Below are 15,580 nucleotides of genomic sequence, written 5' to 3'. Positions count from 1 at the left end.
CTGGAGCGCTTTGTTACGGAGGGAGTTCACTATTAGAGAAATTCTGCTGTGATCCGACTGATAGAATCTGGGGGCCTGCTGAAAAATGAGCCGACATTGTAGGAGGAATCCTCCGCAGGCTGCAACATCGCCGCTGAATGGTTCCGGCTGGAGGCGGAATTTTTCGGGGCTCATGGCGGCAGCGGAAGTCGGGTTGTTGACGGAAATAGCCGCTTGAGCTGAGGCAGCGGAATTTGAAGGTTGTCCGGTTAAGTCTGTGAGAGTTTGAGTAATACTGTCGAGACGGCGGAAGAGTTCTTGCTGAGCCGCGGACATTTGAGTGAGGGCGTCAGCTTGGCGACTTAGGAGATTCCCTTGGATAGAAATGGCGTGGCGGAGTCCTTCCGGGTCAGCTGGGTCCGGAGTATGGCCAGTTCGTTCTGTCATGCTCACGCGGGATTTCAGAGGGACCCAGACGCTGGAACCCGGAAGGATACTCGGAAACGAGAGGTAAGTGCTATCAATTATGCAACCTGTGACTTTCTTGGCTTCAATCCTTAATTGTATGCATTGATTAAGAGAATGTTAATATGGCATCAAAGCTGCTTAATCCTCCCTGTTATTGTTGCGTCTACATGAGCATGTAATTACAACAGTACAAGTCAAGTAAATTGACTTTACTTTCTATATGTGCATATTTACTTGACTTTTTATTTGCATTATTTGCTTTAACTTCCCTGGACCTGTCTTTCTTCTATTAAATTTAAATTCAAATCACTTAACTTAAAACCTGTAAACCACTTTCAGTTGTTGCTTTTGTGACCTTATGCTTTTAGCATTTTAATTTGGTGATTATAAAGGCTGATTTGAAAGTGACTGACTGGCCTGCTGGTGGCTGCTGAAGTGATGCCACACTCCTATTACCTCTTTGCTGTTCCAAATAAATCTATCAGAGCAGCAAAACATTAGATTTAAAGTTAGATTAGAGTTGACGGAAAAAAAACAATTTCCAGTTGTGACATTTTATGTGTGATCACTCATGTAAAGATGCTGAATGTATTTTTCTGGCCTGCAGGAGATGAGTTGTTGCCAACCTCTTTTCAACTATGGATATTTTCAAGGTACCAGGTGCTTTCCACCCAAAGGTGGATTGGGTTCCACCCAAAGGTGGAAAGCACCTTTGGGTGAGGCCTCAACCCAGACAAGGGAAATCTTTCAGGGACATACAGAGAGTTTAGAACCATGAATGCCAGCCATCAGCATGGCAGAGGGAAAACACATGTTTTTCGACTGACTAACAGTGGGTCAATTGACTGCTTTTCATTAAAGTGTTTCTCCTTGAAGCTACTCGGTTCAGCATTTATGATTAAGAGATTTCCACAGGTCTGTTGCCCATGGTACCCCTGAAGTGGAAAGCACATCAACATATCACTCAATACAAAAACATTTAAAGATCACAATGACAGTTAAAAAAGCAAAACAAATGTTAAAATAAAATTTTACAATTTTAAAAAACAGAAACAAATTTCAGAAACCTAAACGCAAAAAACAAAAATGAAAACACATTTGAAAACAAAAGTTATTTCCTGAAAACAAACTGAAATGTAAAGAAAACACATTTTGGAAAACAAATTAATTTCCAGAGGACAAGATAAAATGTAAAAAAATGAAGATTTCAGAAAGGTACAACCAGGAGCGCATCTCCTTGTACTCCCTTACATGCTCCAGATCCAGAGAGCTAGGCAAATTGCGAGACCCACTACAACGATGGGGATCAGGACATAGGTCGTCAGAAGCTTTCGAAGTCTGCCTGAGAAAAAACATAGGAAAAGTGCCGTGAAAGTGAGAATAGATTGCGAATACTGACGCCACTGGGGCTTATGAAGTCCACCTGTAGGTGCAAACCCCCCCCAAAAAAACTAAATAAAAACACCACTTGCTCTCGCTTTCTAGTTGCTTTCTAGCTGTGTTTGGCAGAGGCCATGAAGCAGCTGTAAACCAAGCATGCATCCTCAGGTGATAACAGTGAGCTACCGATGTTGTAGAGCAGCTGCGAAGTCTGCTGGATGATGGTTGTTGCGTTCAAAGCTGGCAGTTCAGATTGGATTCAGGGTAGATCTCCTCCGAACCATATACAACGGTGTCATCCACCATGAGGACTTCGGTGACTGGAGTTGCTGCAAAACAAAACCAGAGCTTAGTGCAACTTGTTTGCAGCCCAAGTGTTCCTCTCAACAATGACCGTTGGCCTCTTTCACCTTTCTCATTGCTTTCTCGTCTTGTTAACGAGTGGCCTGGGTGTAGTCGTATTCTGAGCCGACATCCATGGTTGGTTAAACCTGGGTGTAGGTGATGGTGTGAACCGGCTGCGTGGACTGCCAAAGGGTGGTTGTAGCGTTCAAAGTCTAGCTGGCTAGAGGAGGCTCCGTGACTGGGTCAGTTCGTGTTCCTGGTTGATCCTGTCCGAACTGTCAACGATGTTGATGTTCAACTCCTTTAAGCGGATGTCGGTTACCGGTGCTGCGAATGCAGCAGTAGGTGACAGTTCCATTGATTGTTGTTACTTAAAACTGGAATAACAAAACTTTTGACAAAAGTTAAGATAGGTGAACTGTTATACTTTTCTTCTTTTATATCTTACATATTCGATTTGTTGTGGCAATTTGTAGTAAAACTTTGTCTTTCTCTCAAATCTTTGCAGCACCGGACCGCGTTATTGCAACAACAGAACTCCATTAAACCATTGGAAGGATCTTCTCATCTCAGCTGCCATTTAGACTTTCACACTCATCCTGGTGGAATTCAAAAATGGCAGCACTGATAAAAGTGGAAACGAAAGACTTTTTTCCTGGACTGTATGTTTGGCAGGTATTCTTTGTTGAGGCTTAGAAGTGTTGCTTTCAAATGAGATGAAATCAGGTCAACTTCATGTTTACCTTATGTTCAATTCAATTCAATTCAATTTTATTTATAAAGCCCACTGTTTACAACAATAGTCATCTCAATGGGCTTCCTTTATTATATTGAGACAACCTGCCTTCCAACATTTTCTGTTACAAATACCAGGAATAAAATAATAATAATAAAATTAAATGTTTATTAACCAAAGATTTTTTTTTCTTTACAACAAACTCTTATCACAGTACAGTCTTTAAATGACACTTAACCCTTTTAGTACAACTATGTTAACCACACTGAAGAAGAGACAAGGAAAACATCTGTGATTCCTCCATCATGGTTGACAATTAAACACATTAACAAGCTAAAAGATCTGCAACTTTTTAGTCCAAAAAGAACACAAAACCCTGTTTTTATCGAGTTTCTTAAGATCTGAATCAAGGGAAAAAAATCATTTTCTACAACAGTTTTTTTCTTTAGATACGTACATATTTCCATTTTTGTGTGGATCTCATCCCGTTTTACTGTTCAGATCTTATAAGGGTGAGAGTGTGCTGGGAACAATTTATTCAAAGTCTGCTGGAAAAGTCACTCGCACGTCAGCAGAGTTTTCAGTTTCCTTTGAGATTCGGTGAGGTTTGTATTTACACACTCAAGACAAGTTATGGCCTAAAACAATGACAAGACAAACTAGGAGAGATGCTGAAAGGGTTAAGGCAAGAATAGAAAAATAAAGAACCAGTAAAAACAACAGAAATGTTGTTTCTCTCTTATATTCAGCTTATAACACGCAGATTCTAAGAATTTGTGGGACTAAGTGATTCACATATCATAACCTTTTTACACAACCTTTCCAATTATCCTGTATTTACAGTAAAACAGAACTTTTGCACAAAAAGAAAAAGAGAAATTGACAAGAGCAAAATGAGGTTTAAAAAACTGTATAAGGTATCATGTTTGTTTGTTTTTATATCAAATTGGTGAACAGAGAGAAAAAAAGAAAAAGGTGGTTTCCACAAACATTCCTTTGGATGGACGTGTTTGATGGATGATGCCGTTTTTTTTTTTTAGATCACCCTTGTGTGCGACATGAGCACAAAGATGACAGTTACATTTATATGAGTTACGAGGAGGGTAGGAATGATCAAGTGAACCACATAAAGTTGTGTTGGAAAAACATACATGACAGCTGTGCTCATGAATCACGCCTTCTGTGGCCAAATCATTGACTATATGTGAAAACTAGACCAAGTGAGTGTGAGTAGGGATGCAACCATGCTTTTTATTCACGATTCGGTTCCAATCTTGATTTTGCATCACAATTTTGTTTTGGTATGATATATGGCATGGGTATAACAAAAAAACAACAGGGAAAAACAAAAATTCAGAAAAATAAATCTTTTTTTTAATTTGCGAATAAGCAATTAATAAAGAAAAACTTTCAGCTTTTTACTAAACCTGGTGTAATGTAATAAAACAATAAATAATAAATCGATACACATATTTGACACAGTCAACATATACTGGTATTCAGTAGGGATGCAACGATTTACTTTCCCCACGATTCAGTTCAATAGAAAAAACTGTGGGCAACTACTGTGGCATTCCTAGATGTCACCCATAAGAAATTCCTTACCTTTCCCTCCAACGAAATAAAGTCAATTCTAGTCTATGGAATTTTCACCTATTGGAACCAGCGGGTACTTCCTGATTGGAACGCTAGAGGGGAGGAGTCACTTTTTCCAGTTCTTTTATACTGTCAATGGCCCAAACACGAACTATCACCATTCACTTCTGCTTATAAAAGGAAGCTTTTTAAACGACCTTCTTGTAATTAAAAGAATGAAACTGCAGGCACTGTTTGAGCCTATTTTGACTTTAAACTCTGGTGAGGAAATCTCTAAAACTGTCGTCAATTCCTAATTAATATGCATAAGCTTCTCCATTGAACCCTGCTGATAATCTCATTTTAACAATCAGGATCGCAGAAGTGAATAAATCAAAAGAACGACTAAATACAAGAAAAAAAAACTAAATGAAGCGGATGTGTACCGTAAATCTTGCCTTGCTGCGGCTTTTGTGCTCGCTCTTTTCAGCTGCAGTTACACATCTCTGCAAGGCTGCGCCGAAATTTTTTTTTTACTAAATCAAAGCTAAAGTCATGCTGCTTAGTCAGTTGTTTCAGTATCCATTCCAAGATTTTAAGCAATATTAATTGTTTCTATGTGTCGACTTTTCTCTATTCACATGAAACAAACTTCGATTTCACTGAATGAAAGTGTCATTTTAACTCCAAAAGTGTATCTCAACCTCTGGTGGCTTTTTTTATCCTGAAGCAGGAAATATGTATTTTTTTCTGAGGTAGAAAACTGTGTCCTGATGTCTGTAGCTATGCTAAGAGTGTGCAGGTGAACCAAACAGAACACTGCATAGTTGGAGCCAGCCGTTTCTCCTCTAAAGTGTCTTGTTTGAGATTCACAGAGAGATTAAAAGTTTTCTGATTTTTTTTTTTTTTCCAGAAGGGATATTAAAGACCCACTCTGATGAAAACCATGTTTTCGGCATTTTACAATGTTCTTGTGACATTTTCTGATGATGGCAGACATACATAAAGAAAATTAAGCTCAAGATTGCATTTCTGAGTGTTTCTTTATTGACATTGTAGTAAATCAGGAGCAGACAGAAAAAAGCAGGGAGAAAAAGAGTGTATTTGATATGTAGAAAATACGCTGGGTGGGCCACAAGCTCCCTGCTACTTGTAGATCCATTTAGCTCCTATATTTCTCGCCATTTTTGCTGCACTGCTAATGTTAGGTTGAAGCTGTGAGGGGCTGTAAGTTAACATGTAAACAGAGAGCCATCCGTAATGGGGAGGGAAGGGAGGTGAAGTTGCTCTGTGCCTATGACACAACTCAGAGGTGAATTTATATTCAATTATTGCCGCTTTGCAGAAACTGTCCTATAAAATGACTTTTTAAAAAAAAAAATTGGTTTAAAACAAGCATATAATACAAGCGGCTGAAATGAGCTTCCTCCGTACGGTGGCTGGGCGCTCCCTTAGAGATAGGGTGAGAAGCTTGGTCACCCGCGGGGAGCTCGGAGTAGAACCCCTTCTCCTCCACATCGAAAGGAGCCAGTTAAAGTTGAAGTTCTAGTCCGGATGCCTCCTGGACGCCTCCCTTGGGGAGATGTTCTGGGCATGTCCCACTGGGAGGAGACCCTGGGGAAGGACACGCTGGAGAGACTACGTCTCTCGGCTGGCCTGGGAACGGCTTGGGGTCCCCCCAGAGGGGCTTTAGGAAGTGGCCAGGGCGAGGGAAGTCTGGGCATCTTTGCTTAGACTGCTACCTCTGCGACCCGGTCCCGGATAAGCAGAGGAAGATGGATGGTTGGTTAAAAACAGCATAATCATCACTAAAAGACCACTGGGAACGCTTTACAATAGATAAAAGATGGTTGGAGTGGGTCTTCACCAGACTTTTGGAAAGACAGACTTTTACTTGAGATTCTTGCAGACAGACACAGGCTGGCGAAAGTCATAGCTGTGGAAAAAGACTGGACTCTCCTCATTTAATAAGCCTGACTATCTGTAAACAGATTCAACACTTGGTGACCTACTGGTGTGCTCAAATTTGCACCTGCGTGACTTTTATCATCCGCACTCATCATCTTTTCCTCCATTTTTTCTTTTGTTCCTCTGCCACCACATGCCATATGGTGCTGAGCTGAAGAGCCCTAAGAGAAGCAGGAAGCATCAGACGAGCTACGAGCTGTGCTTATTTAATCAATGGCTGGTGCTTCTTCTGGCCTGCAGGAATCTTTTGTGCACCGCCACACGGCATTTACACATGGTAACATGTTCACTGTGGTTACATGTGAGCATCTGATGGTCTTTTTCATCAAAGGAGAGAGTGAAGGAAGGGCGGGCAGTGGCAGATGTATTGGTAGATTGGGACAGTTGTGCCTCAGTGCAAGGACGGGTTTTTTTTAATTTATTTTCTTTATTTAGCAGAATGGATTTTCTGTATTTAGTATTTTACATTTTAATCTAATTTCCAGGAGAATTGTCTAAAACGTATTTATTGATGAAAAGTGAGTCAGGAGATTTTATAGAATTAGGATTGGTCTTTAAAAAATAAAAATAAACTTTTACAACAGTATTATGATGTGTCTACTTTGTTTCTCTCAATGTGCAATGTAAACAAGCATAAACACCATTTTATTCCCAAGAAAATTTCTCAAATTAACTTAATACACCACTATACAAGAAGTGACCTGATGATTTTAAAATATATGCATTTCTAAACCCCAGTTAAATTTTTTTTTAAACATTTAGCAATACAAAATATTATGTGTTTTCGGGTTAAAAAATGTCATTTTACCGGACCGTGGTTCCGGTTGTGTAAAAGACAGTGTGTGTGTGTGATTTGTTTATCTTCAGTCCTAACACTATTAATTCCCTCCTAAACATATAAACAATGTAGACAATTACTTAAAAAAATACATCATATTTAATTATTGTAAATATTTAGATTTAGATACGTTCGCAAAGAATCTAGCCACAGGGGTTGCAAGCCAGTAACTTCTGTGCCGGTCCCAAGCCCGGATAAATAGAGAGGGTTGCGTCAGGAAGGGCATCCGGCGTAAAAATTGCCAAAATAACCATGCGAATCATCCACAACACTTCAGACATACCGGATCGGTCGAGGCCCGGGTTAACAACGACCGCCACCGATGCTGTTAACCTACAGGGTGTCGGTGGAAATTTGACTACTGTTGGTGGAAGAAAGAGGGGAGGCAGAAGGGTCCGTGGCCAGAGAGAGAAGGGAAAAGGCAGGAACATAGGTTTGAGAATAGGGACTCTTAACGTTGGCACAATGACAGGGAAAGGCAGAGAGCTGGCAGACATGATGGAGAGAAGGAAGGTAGATGTACTGTGTGTGCAGGAGACAAGGTGGAAGGGCAGCAAGGCACGTAGTATTGGAGGAGGATACAAACTGTTCTATCATGGTGTTGATAGGAAGAGAAACGGGGTAGGAGTGATTCTGAAGGGGGAGTTTGTAAACAGTGTTCTAGAGGTGAAAAGAGTCTCAGACAGGATGATGAGCCTAAAGTTAGAAATTGAAGGGGTGATGGTGAATGTAGTCAGTGGGTATGCGCCACAGGTTGGCTGTGAGTTAGAAGTGAAGGAGAGATTCTGGAGTGAGTTGGATGAGGTCATAGAAAGTTTTCCCAGAGGAGAGAGAGTTGTTATTGGAGCAGACTTTAATGGGCATGTTGGTGAGGGCAACAGAGGTGATGAGGAGGTGATGGGCAGGTTTGGTGTGAAGGAAAGGAATCTGGAGGGACAGATGGTGGTGGACTTTGCGAAGAGGATGGAAATGGCTGTAGTCAACACTTACTTCCAGAAGAGAGAGGAACATAGAGTGACATACAGGAGTGGAGGTAGGAGTACTCAGGTGGACTACATCCTATGTAGACGAGGTCATTTGAGAGAGGTTAATGACTGCAAAGTGGTGGTAGGAGAGAGTGTAGCCAGACAGCACAGCATGGTGGTGTGTAAGATGACTCTGGAGGTCAGGAAGAAGAAGAGAGGGAAAACAGAAAAGAAGACCAAGTGGTGGAAGCTACAGAATGAAGAAACTTGTGAGGAATTTAGGCAGAAGTTGAGACAGGTCCTGGGTGGTCAGGATGAGCTTCCAGAGGACTGGGAAACTACAGCAGAGATTATCAGGGAAACAGGTAGGAAGGTGCTAGGTGTGTCATCTGGAAAGAGGAAAGACGGTAAAGAGACTTGGTGGTGGAATGAGGAAGTACAGGAATGCGTCCAGAGGAAGAGGTTGGCTAAAAGGAAGTGGGATGTAGAAAGGACTGAGGAAGGTAGACAGGAGTACAAGGAAGCGCAGCGTAGAGTGAAGAGAGAGGTGGTAAAGGCCAAACAGAAAGCTTACGATGAGCTATATGACAGGTTAGACACAAAGGAAGGAGAGAAGGACTTGTACAGGCTAGCCAGACAGAGAGACAGAGATGGGAAGGACGTGCAACAGATAAGGGTGATTAAGGACAGAGATGGAAAGGTGCTAACAACCCAAGAGAGTGTACAGAAAAGATGGAAGGAGTATTTTGAGGAGCTGATGAACGAGGAAAATGACAGGGAAAGAAGGGAGGAAGATGTGGTTGTTGTGGAGCAGGAAGTAGCAGAGATTGGAAAGGATGAGGTTAGGAAGGCTCTGAAAAGGATGAAGAGCGGAAAGGCCGTTGGTCCTGATGACGTACCTGTGGAGGTATGGAAGTGCCTAGGAGAGACAGCAGTGGAATTTCTAACAAGGTTGTTCAATAGGATTTTAGAGAGTGAGAAGATGCCTGAGGAATGGAGGAGAAGCGTTCTGGTCCCGATCTTTAAGAACAAGGGTGACACGCAGAACTGCAGCAACTATAGAGGAATAAAGTTGATGAGCCACACAATGAAGCTGTGGGAAAGAGTAGTGGAAGCCAGGCTTAGGAAGAAAGTGGAGATTTGTGAGCAGCAGTATGGTTTCATGCCCCGTAAGAGCACCACTGATGCCATTTTTGCTTTGAGAATGTTGATGGAAAAGTACAGAGAAGGTCAGAAGGAGCTGCATTGTGTGTTCGTAGATTTAGAGAAGGCGTATGACAGGGTGCCGAGGGAGGAGCTGTGGTACTGTATGAGGTCGTCTGGAGTGGCAGAGAAGTATGTCAGAGTAGTTCAGGACATGTATGAGAGAAGTATGACGGTGGTGAGATGTGCTGTAGGTCAGACAGAGGAGTTCAAGGTGGAGGTGGGACTACACCAAGGATCAGCTTTGAGTCCTTTTTTGTTTGCTATGCTGATGGACAGGCTGACAGACGAGGTAAGACAGGAATCTCCCTGGACAATGATGTTTGCGGATGACATTGTAATTTGCAGTGAGAGTAGAGAGCAGGTGGAGGAACAGCTAGAGAGGTGGAGGTTTGCTCTGGAAAGAAGAGGTATGAAGGTCAGTCGTAGTAAGACAGAATAGATGTGTCTGAACGAGAGGGATCAAGGTAGAAGCGTTAGGTTACAGGGGACTGAGGTGAAGAAGGTGCAGGAGTTTAAGTACTTGGGGTCAACAGTTCAGTGTGATGGGGATTGCGGAAAAGAGGTGAAGAGGCGAGTGCAGGCAGGTTGGAGCGGTTGGAGGAAAGTGTCAGGAGTGTTGTGTGACAGAAGAGGGCCAGCAAGACTCAAAGGAAAGGTGTACAAGACAGTGGTGAGACCAGCTCTGCTCTATGGGTTAGAGACGGTAGCAGTGAGACAGAGACAAGAGGCTGAGATGGAGGTAGCGGAGATGAAGATGTTGAGGTTCTCCTTAGGAGTGACCAGGTTAGACAGGATAAGGAACGAGTACATCAGAGGGACGGCTCATGTTGCCTGTGTTAGCGACAAAGTCAGAGAAGCCAGACTGAGATGGTTTGGACATGTTCAGAGGAGGGATAGTGGATATATTGGTAGAAGGATGTTGGAGATGGAGCTGCCTGGCAGGAGGGCAAGAGGACGGCCAAAGAGGAGATACATGGATGTCTTTACAGAGGACATGAAGTTGGCTAACGTTAGGGTAGAAGATGTTCATGATAGAGTGAGGTGGAAAAGGATGATTTGCTGTGGCGACCCCTGATGGGAAAAGCCGAAAGAGAAAGAAGAAGAAGATACGTTCGCAAAGACTTTTAAAAAAACTAAGTGAAAACACACAGATGTTTAAAAATTGTCCACAAAAAAAGAGAGAGGAAAAACAAGCTACAGAAATTTCCCTGTTTAGTAGGTGTGTGCAAAAATCCTTTCAGCTCACCTCAGTCAGGTGAGAAATGATACAGATGTTAAATTCTTATCTGTTTCTCATTTTTGAAGTGTTAAACTTTCCAACTGTGATGCAATAAAATGAAGAAATCTGGAATGCAAGGATACAAGTTGAGCCTGTTTAAAAGTAAAGTGGATCCAATCAGATCACTGGCTAAATGTATTTAGAAAAATTTAAACTAAACAAAAAACCCAGCAAAACCTGGGAACAAGAGCGCATTACATCAGCTTTATAGGTACTCAAAGTGCAAAATTTTTGGTGGCCCACAACAAATTTTAATTGATTGTATTGTTCTTTAACTGTATAGTGGTTGGAAAAAATGAATCTCCATTTTGTGGTCGCTGGCAATATCTATAGGATTTTGTGGAAATTATTCCCAGAAGTCTACGATGTAGTGCTATAATGGCACCACTGGGGGGTAGGCGACATCACTCTGCCTCTAGAAAAAAACGACATGTTGGAGAAGAGAAAAGGCGTTTTTTCAAGTTCAGTAGACTAACATACACTTTGTCGAACCTCATGGGTTGGATAAAGTTGTTCACCTTTCAGCACATCCTGTCAGGTGTCACCACAGCGAAACTGGTTTCACTGATTTGCACAGGTGGTTTGGCAGAGGTTTTTAAGCTGAAGCCCTTCCCGACACAACCCTGTTATTTATCCGGGCTGGGTACTGGCACAGGGAGACTCTGAATGTAATGTGCCTGAACTGCAAGAAGGTTAATGCCATGCTTAAGAGTTCAACATAAATCGCCAATTGGTAAAAAAAACATAAAAAACTTCCACAAATTTACTGGCAAGGAGCGCACCGGTAAACTTGAACAACTAAAAAGAAACAATGCTGTACAGCAGACAATGTCCAAATCTGGTGGAACAGCTACAGAAGCTAGCTTCGTAGTTAAGATTGAGGAAAGGTAAAACAGTGCAAGCTATTGAGTGACAAAGGGTGGGAGACTGTATTTTGAAAGAACAAGGCTTTTTCACGAACATGAGTTGGGTTCCAAATTTGGCCCTCCGTTATCAAAACTTTTAGAGAACCCCTGAGCTAGTAAAAGTCGGGATGAAACCTAAAACAAATCAAAGGAATATAAGTTACGATAAATAAATAGATGGCAATAGATAGTCTATCAGTTAATGCCATTAAACTATGATTAGTCATTCTGGAATTCATTTAAAATTTATCAGTTAAATAAAATGTCATTTTTCTTTTAGTTTTAACCTAAGCAGCTACTTTTAAGGAGAGTTTAAAAAATTCTAAGACTTCTCTTGACAGCACCTAGTTAATGATGATAGATCTATTTGAAATATTTTCTGTTCTTTTTGGTCCTTTCCTCTGCTTAAGCAAGAGAAAATGACATTTGCATGAGCATTACTGACAGTTGATTTATGGATGTTGATGGGATGGCTGATGAATCCACTATCTTGTAATAAATGTGTTTACATTTAAATCTTCTGTTTAAAATTGAAAGACAAAACTCACAGACTTAGGCTACGTTCACACTGCAGGGCTTAATGCTCAATTCGGATTTTTTGAAAAAATCCTAATTTTTTGCAAGACCGTTCACATTTCCAAGTAAATCCAAACTTTTGTTGTCTCCACTCTGACCGTGAGACGACCCAAAACTGACCCGTATGCGCAGAAGAGTACTCAACGGTGAACAACGTCACTTGTTGTTTGCGGAGCCAACGTGAACAATGGATGTCAACAACAGTGTTGTCAACAGTGGAGCTGTTTTTGCAAATCGTCTGTACCCACTGTAGTAGAATGAGGATGTGTTCAGGCCGCGAGCGCCATAGAGACAGGAGAAGAGCGCGTGCAGCGATGGAGAATGGGGGGGGGGGGGGGGGGGGGGAGTGTGGGCGCGCATTCATGTTGTGTGTTACGGAGGAAGGAGAACGGTAACAGAAGAAGGTTTCCCCCAGAATAAATGATATTGATTCTTTATTAAGCCGCTCTGGAGAATCCTGGAGAATCTAAGGGTCAGAACAGGGAAGAGGAGGAGGATCCGCCTTGGGTCCCCCGCGCTTCTGATCACGGTCGGAAAGGGGAGGAAAAAAAAAGTCACCACGCTCGGCCAGATTTAGCTGGAAGTTTTTTCAAAAGCTGCCCGGTTGCGATAAGAGCCCTGGAGTTTGGCCTGAATAGAGCTGTCACCCCATATATTAATCCAATCGGGGACATCGCTTCCCTTCCACTGACTGATCTCAGCAGCATCGTCCGCCATGGTTGTTGTTTATGTTTCGTTCCCGCCTACTTCAACGCAAAATGATGACGTTTGTTGCGTATCGATGACGTATGGTTCAGAATCAAGCCGCCTGGCCGGTCAAACGGCGGTCGCAATTGAAAAGATCGTATACGTTTCGGAATCAGGACGGCATACCCAAGTGGCCTGGGTCGCAATTGAAAAGATCGGATCTGTGTCGTTCAGACTGTCATGAAAACATCGGAATGGGGTTGCATAGTGGCAAAAAAATCGGAATTGGGTCGTTTCAGCCTGCAGTGTGAACGTAGCCTAAGTAACACAACCCATATCCAATGGTTTTTTTTTACTGCCTCAAATCAAATCCAAATCTCACTATTGCTTCATAAAGGGGGATCAAACTCAAGATATAACACGGCGACTGTTGTGGGAGGGATAATGGCCTCAGTTTCCCTCTTGAGTCTCACACACCCACACTTGCTCACACTTCGCTGTCACAGTTACGGCATAAAAGCACAGCCTCTGCGCCAAGTCTGTCCTGTGTGTTTTCTGTGCAAACGCTGACATACACACGCAAATCTGTGTTGTGAATCCACAGGGAGATTCGTGAGATGGTGGAGGCTGTGTGGCAGCCCAGCAGTGGAAGAAAGGGGAGGAGAGCTTTAGTTGTTCTGAAGGCAGTCGAGATCCATGGAGCAGCAAACGTTCCCATTCTGAGCAACACAGAACCACAAAGAGAGCATGAAACACCGGAACCTTTCACACACGACACCACTTTAGAGTCTGAATCACTTTCAGGAAATTTAAAATATGCACATTCTGAGAAGATGTGTTGGGTTATTTGACAAAGAGGTGTCAAACCAAAAGACAATTGTAGACTGAGCACATAAACGGTTCCTTAAGGTAAAGGAAAATGTTTGAGTTGTGAGTGTCTGTAACCATTGTGCTATCCTAGGCACTTTAACATTGAGAGTTGGGTCATCTAGACCCCACAAGACAGTGCGCTGAACCTTTTTTCTTCAATGATTTGTTATCTTCACTGGTGTCCATTGATTACAGGAAATCGTCTTCACCTTTATCCATCTTTGTCATTGTAGGAATAACACATCAATGAAAGGGTGGGGTCATAAGATAGCACAAGGGTTAAGGGTGTATTCAGATTGAGAAAACCATTTGTTCCAGACCCAGTCTGTTATGATCAGTGCGGAACAGGGGGGCATGGCTAACCTGGTGCCTCTCTACATTGCACCCCTGATTCTCATCTCATCAGCATGTCTTTAAAAGCCTGCACCTTTCTCTTTCTTCCTGCCAGATGATTACTATTTAGCAGCTCTTAGTACCAGTCCTGTATATCAGTCTAGCTCCGTGAATTCAGCAGCCTGTCTGGTTTAGTTTTTGTTCCTGAGGAATAAATTGTCAACCTGCCCTCGGCTTTAGTCTCTGCTTTGGGAACCTTCCACTCAACCTAACACAGTCTGCTTGATTTGCCTTTGGTCTGTAATGAGACTGCTGTCAAGCAGCCTTTCCTGATTGGTCAGCCACTAGTTTTCAGCACCGTGCACTGAGCCTCTTTGAGCAACTTTACACCGCACAAAACGACTACAGGATTTCAGCGAATAGCAGCCTGTTTTGTTGTTATGAGACATGCACCACTTAGTTTTTACTTGGGATGGGTACCGTACAGAAACTCTGTGCCATGTGTCTGCCATAAAACTGCGGATTGCGGTGCTTTGCAGTGGGCTCAGTTAAGAACGAGTGAAGCACTACAGCTGCGCAGCGGCTCATGTACGAAGAATAAGTCAAAAGGCTGTCGACAAAATGTCAGTGAAATACGTGTTTAGTTCAGCAGGTGACAAAGCTGAGCTGAAGCGCTGCAGTGCAGACTGTCATGTAAATAAAGCATCTTTGCCGCATTATCCTTGTGATATCCTAGGCATTTTAACATTGGGAGTTGGGTCATCTAGACCCACTAGACAGTGCGCTGAACCTTTTGTCTTCAATGATTTGTGATCTTCACTGGTGTCCATGGATTACATGAAATCCTCTTCACCTTTATCCACCTTTGTCATGGTCAACGTCAATGTAAGGGTGGGGTGATAGGACAGCACAAGGGTTAAACTGCTCTCTTCACCCTGTCATGTTGCCTGATTGTACTTTAATGTTTCTGGAAAGAATGAGTGTTTTTTGCCTTCCTTTTTGAAGCGCCATTCAGGCTCCTGAACCGTTTAAAAGTACCAGAGAAGCTACATTAAGCAATGTTGAAAATAAACAACACTTTATTTCCGCAATCATACTTTCAGAACCTGTTTGTTTAAAATGCATTTATTCTATGTTTCTTATCCAAAAAAACTATTTGTCATGGAAATCAGACACTCCTCCGTTAACTGCCACGTTAACTTGGTGGAGGAGTTTAAGAGCTCAAGTGATCCCAGGAGCTAATGTGTCTGTGGCTTAAGCCCCTGGTAGGGTCTCCCATGGTAGACACGTCCTGGGTGACGAGTCAGACAAAGAGCAATTCAGAAGCCCTCTTGAGAAGAAAAATCAAGGACTCAATTACATAGCCTGGATTGGCGTCACCAGGGCCCCACCCTGGAGCCAGGCCTGGGGTTGGGGCTTGCATGCGAGCGCCTGGTGACCAGGGCTCTCCCCCCGGGCCTTGGTCGGGCT

At 42.6% G+C, this 15,580-nt stretch overlaps 1 protein-coding gene and 1 long non-coding RNA gene across 2 annotated transcripts in view; both read right to left on the bottom strand.

Annotated features, from left to right (window-relative positions):
- Window positions 1–1,582: 1,582 nt before the first annotated feature.
- LOC110013348 lies at window positions 1,583–5,880 on the bottom strand. The gene is made up of 3 exons (XR_002288494.1): window positions 2,238–5,880; window positions 2,014–2,156; window positions 1,583–1,789 (listed from the first exon to the last, which is right to left on the bottom strand). It is a non-coding gene; the product is annotated as an uncharacterized LOC110013348 (long non-coding RNA).
- Window positions 5,881–12,913: 7,033 nt separating this feature from the next.
- The window catches only part of nell1 (neural EGFL like 1), a 507,083-nt gene continuing 504,416 nt past the window's right edge, over window positions 12,914–15,580 (bottom strand). The window contains exon 20 of the mRNA XM_023952325.1: window positions 12,914–13,626. Coding sequence (XP_023808093.1) covers window positions 13,576–13,626 — 51 coding nt within the window. The 3' untranslated portion in view covers window positions 12,914–13,575. The remainder of the gene's footprint in view (window positions 13,627–15,580) is intronic.

The sequence above is a fragment of the Oryzias latipes genome, chromosome 3 (genome assembly GCF_002234675.1).
Source record: "Oryzias latipes chromosome 3, ASM223467v1".
NCBI classification, from domain to species: Eukaryota; Metazoa; Chordata; class Actinopteri; order Beloniformes; family Adrianichthyidae; genus Oryzias; species Oryzias latipes.
The sequence above is the reverse complement of the archived record's forward strand: the minus strand, read 5'-3'. Positions and strand labels throughout refer to the sequence as shown.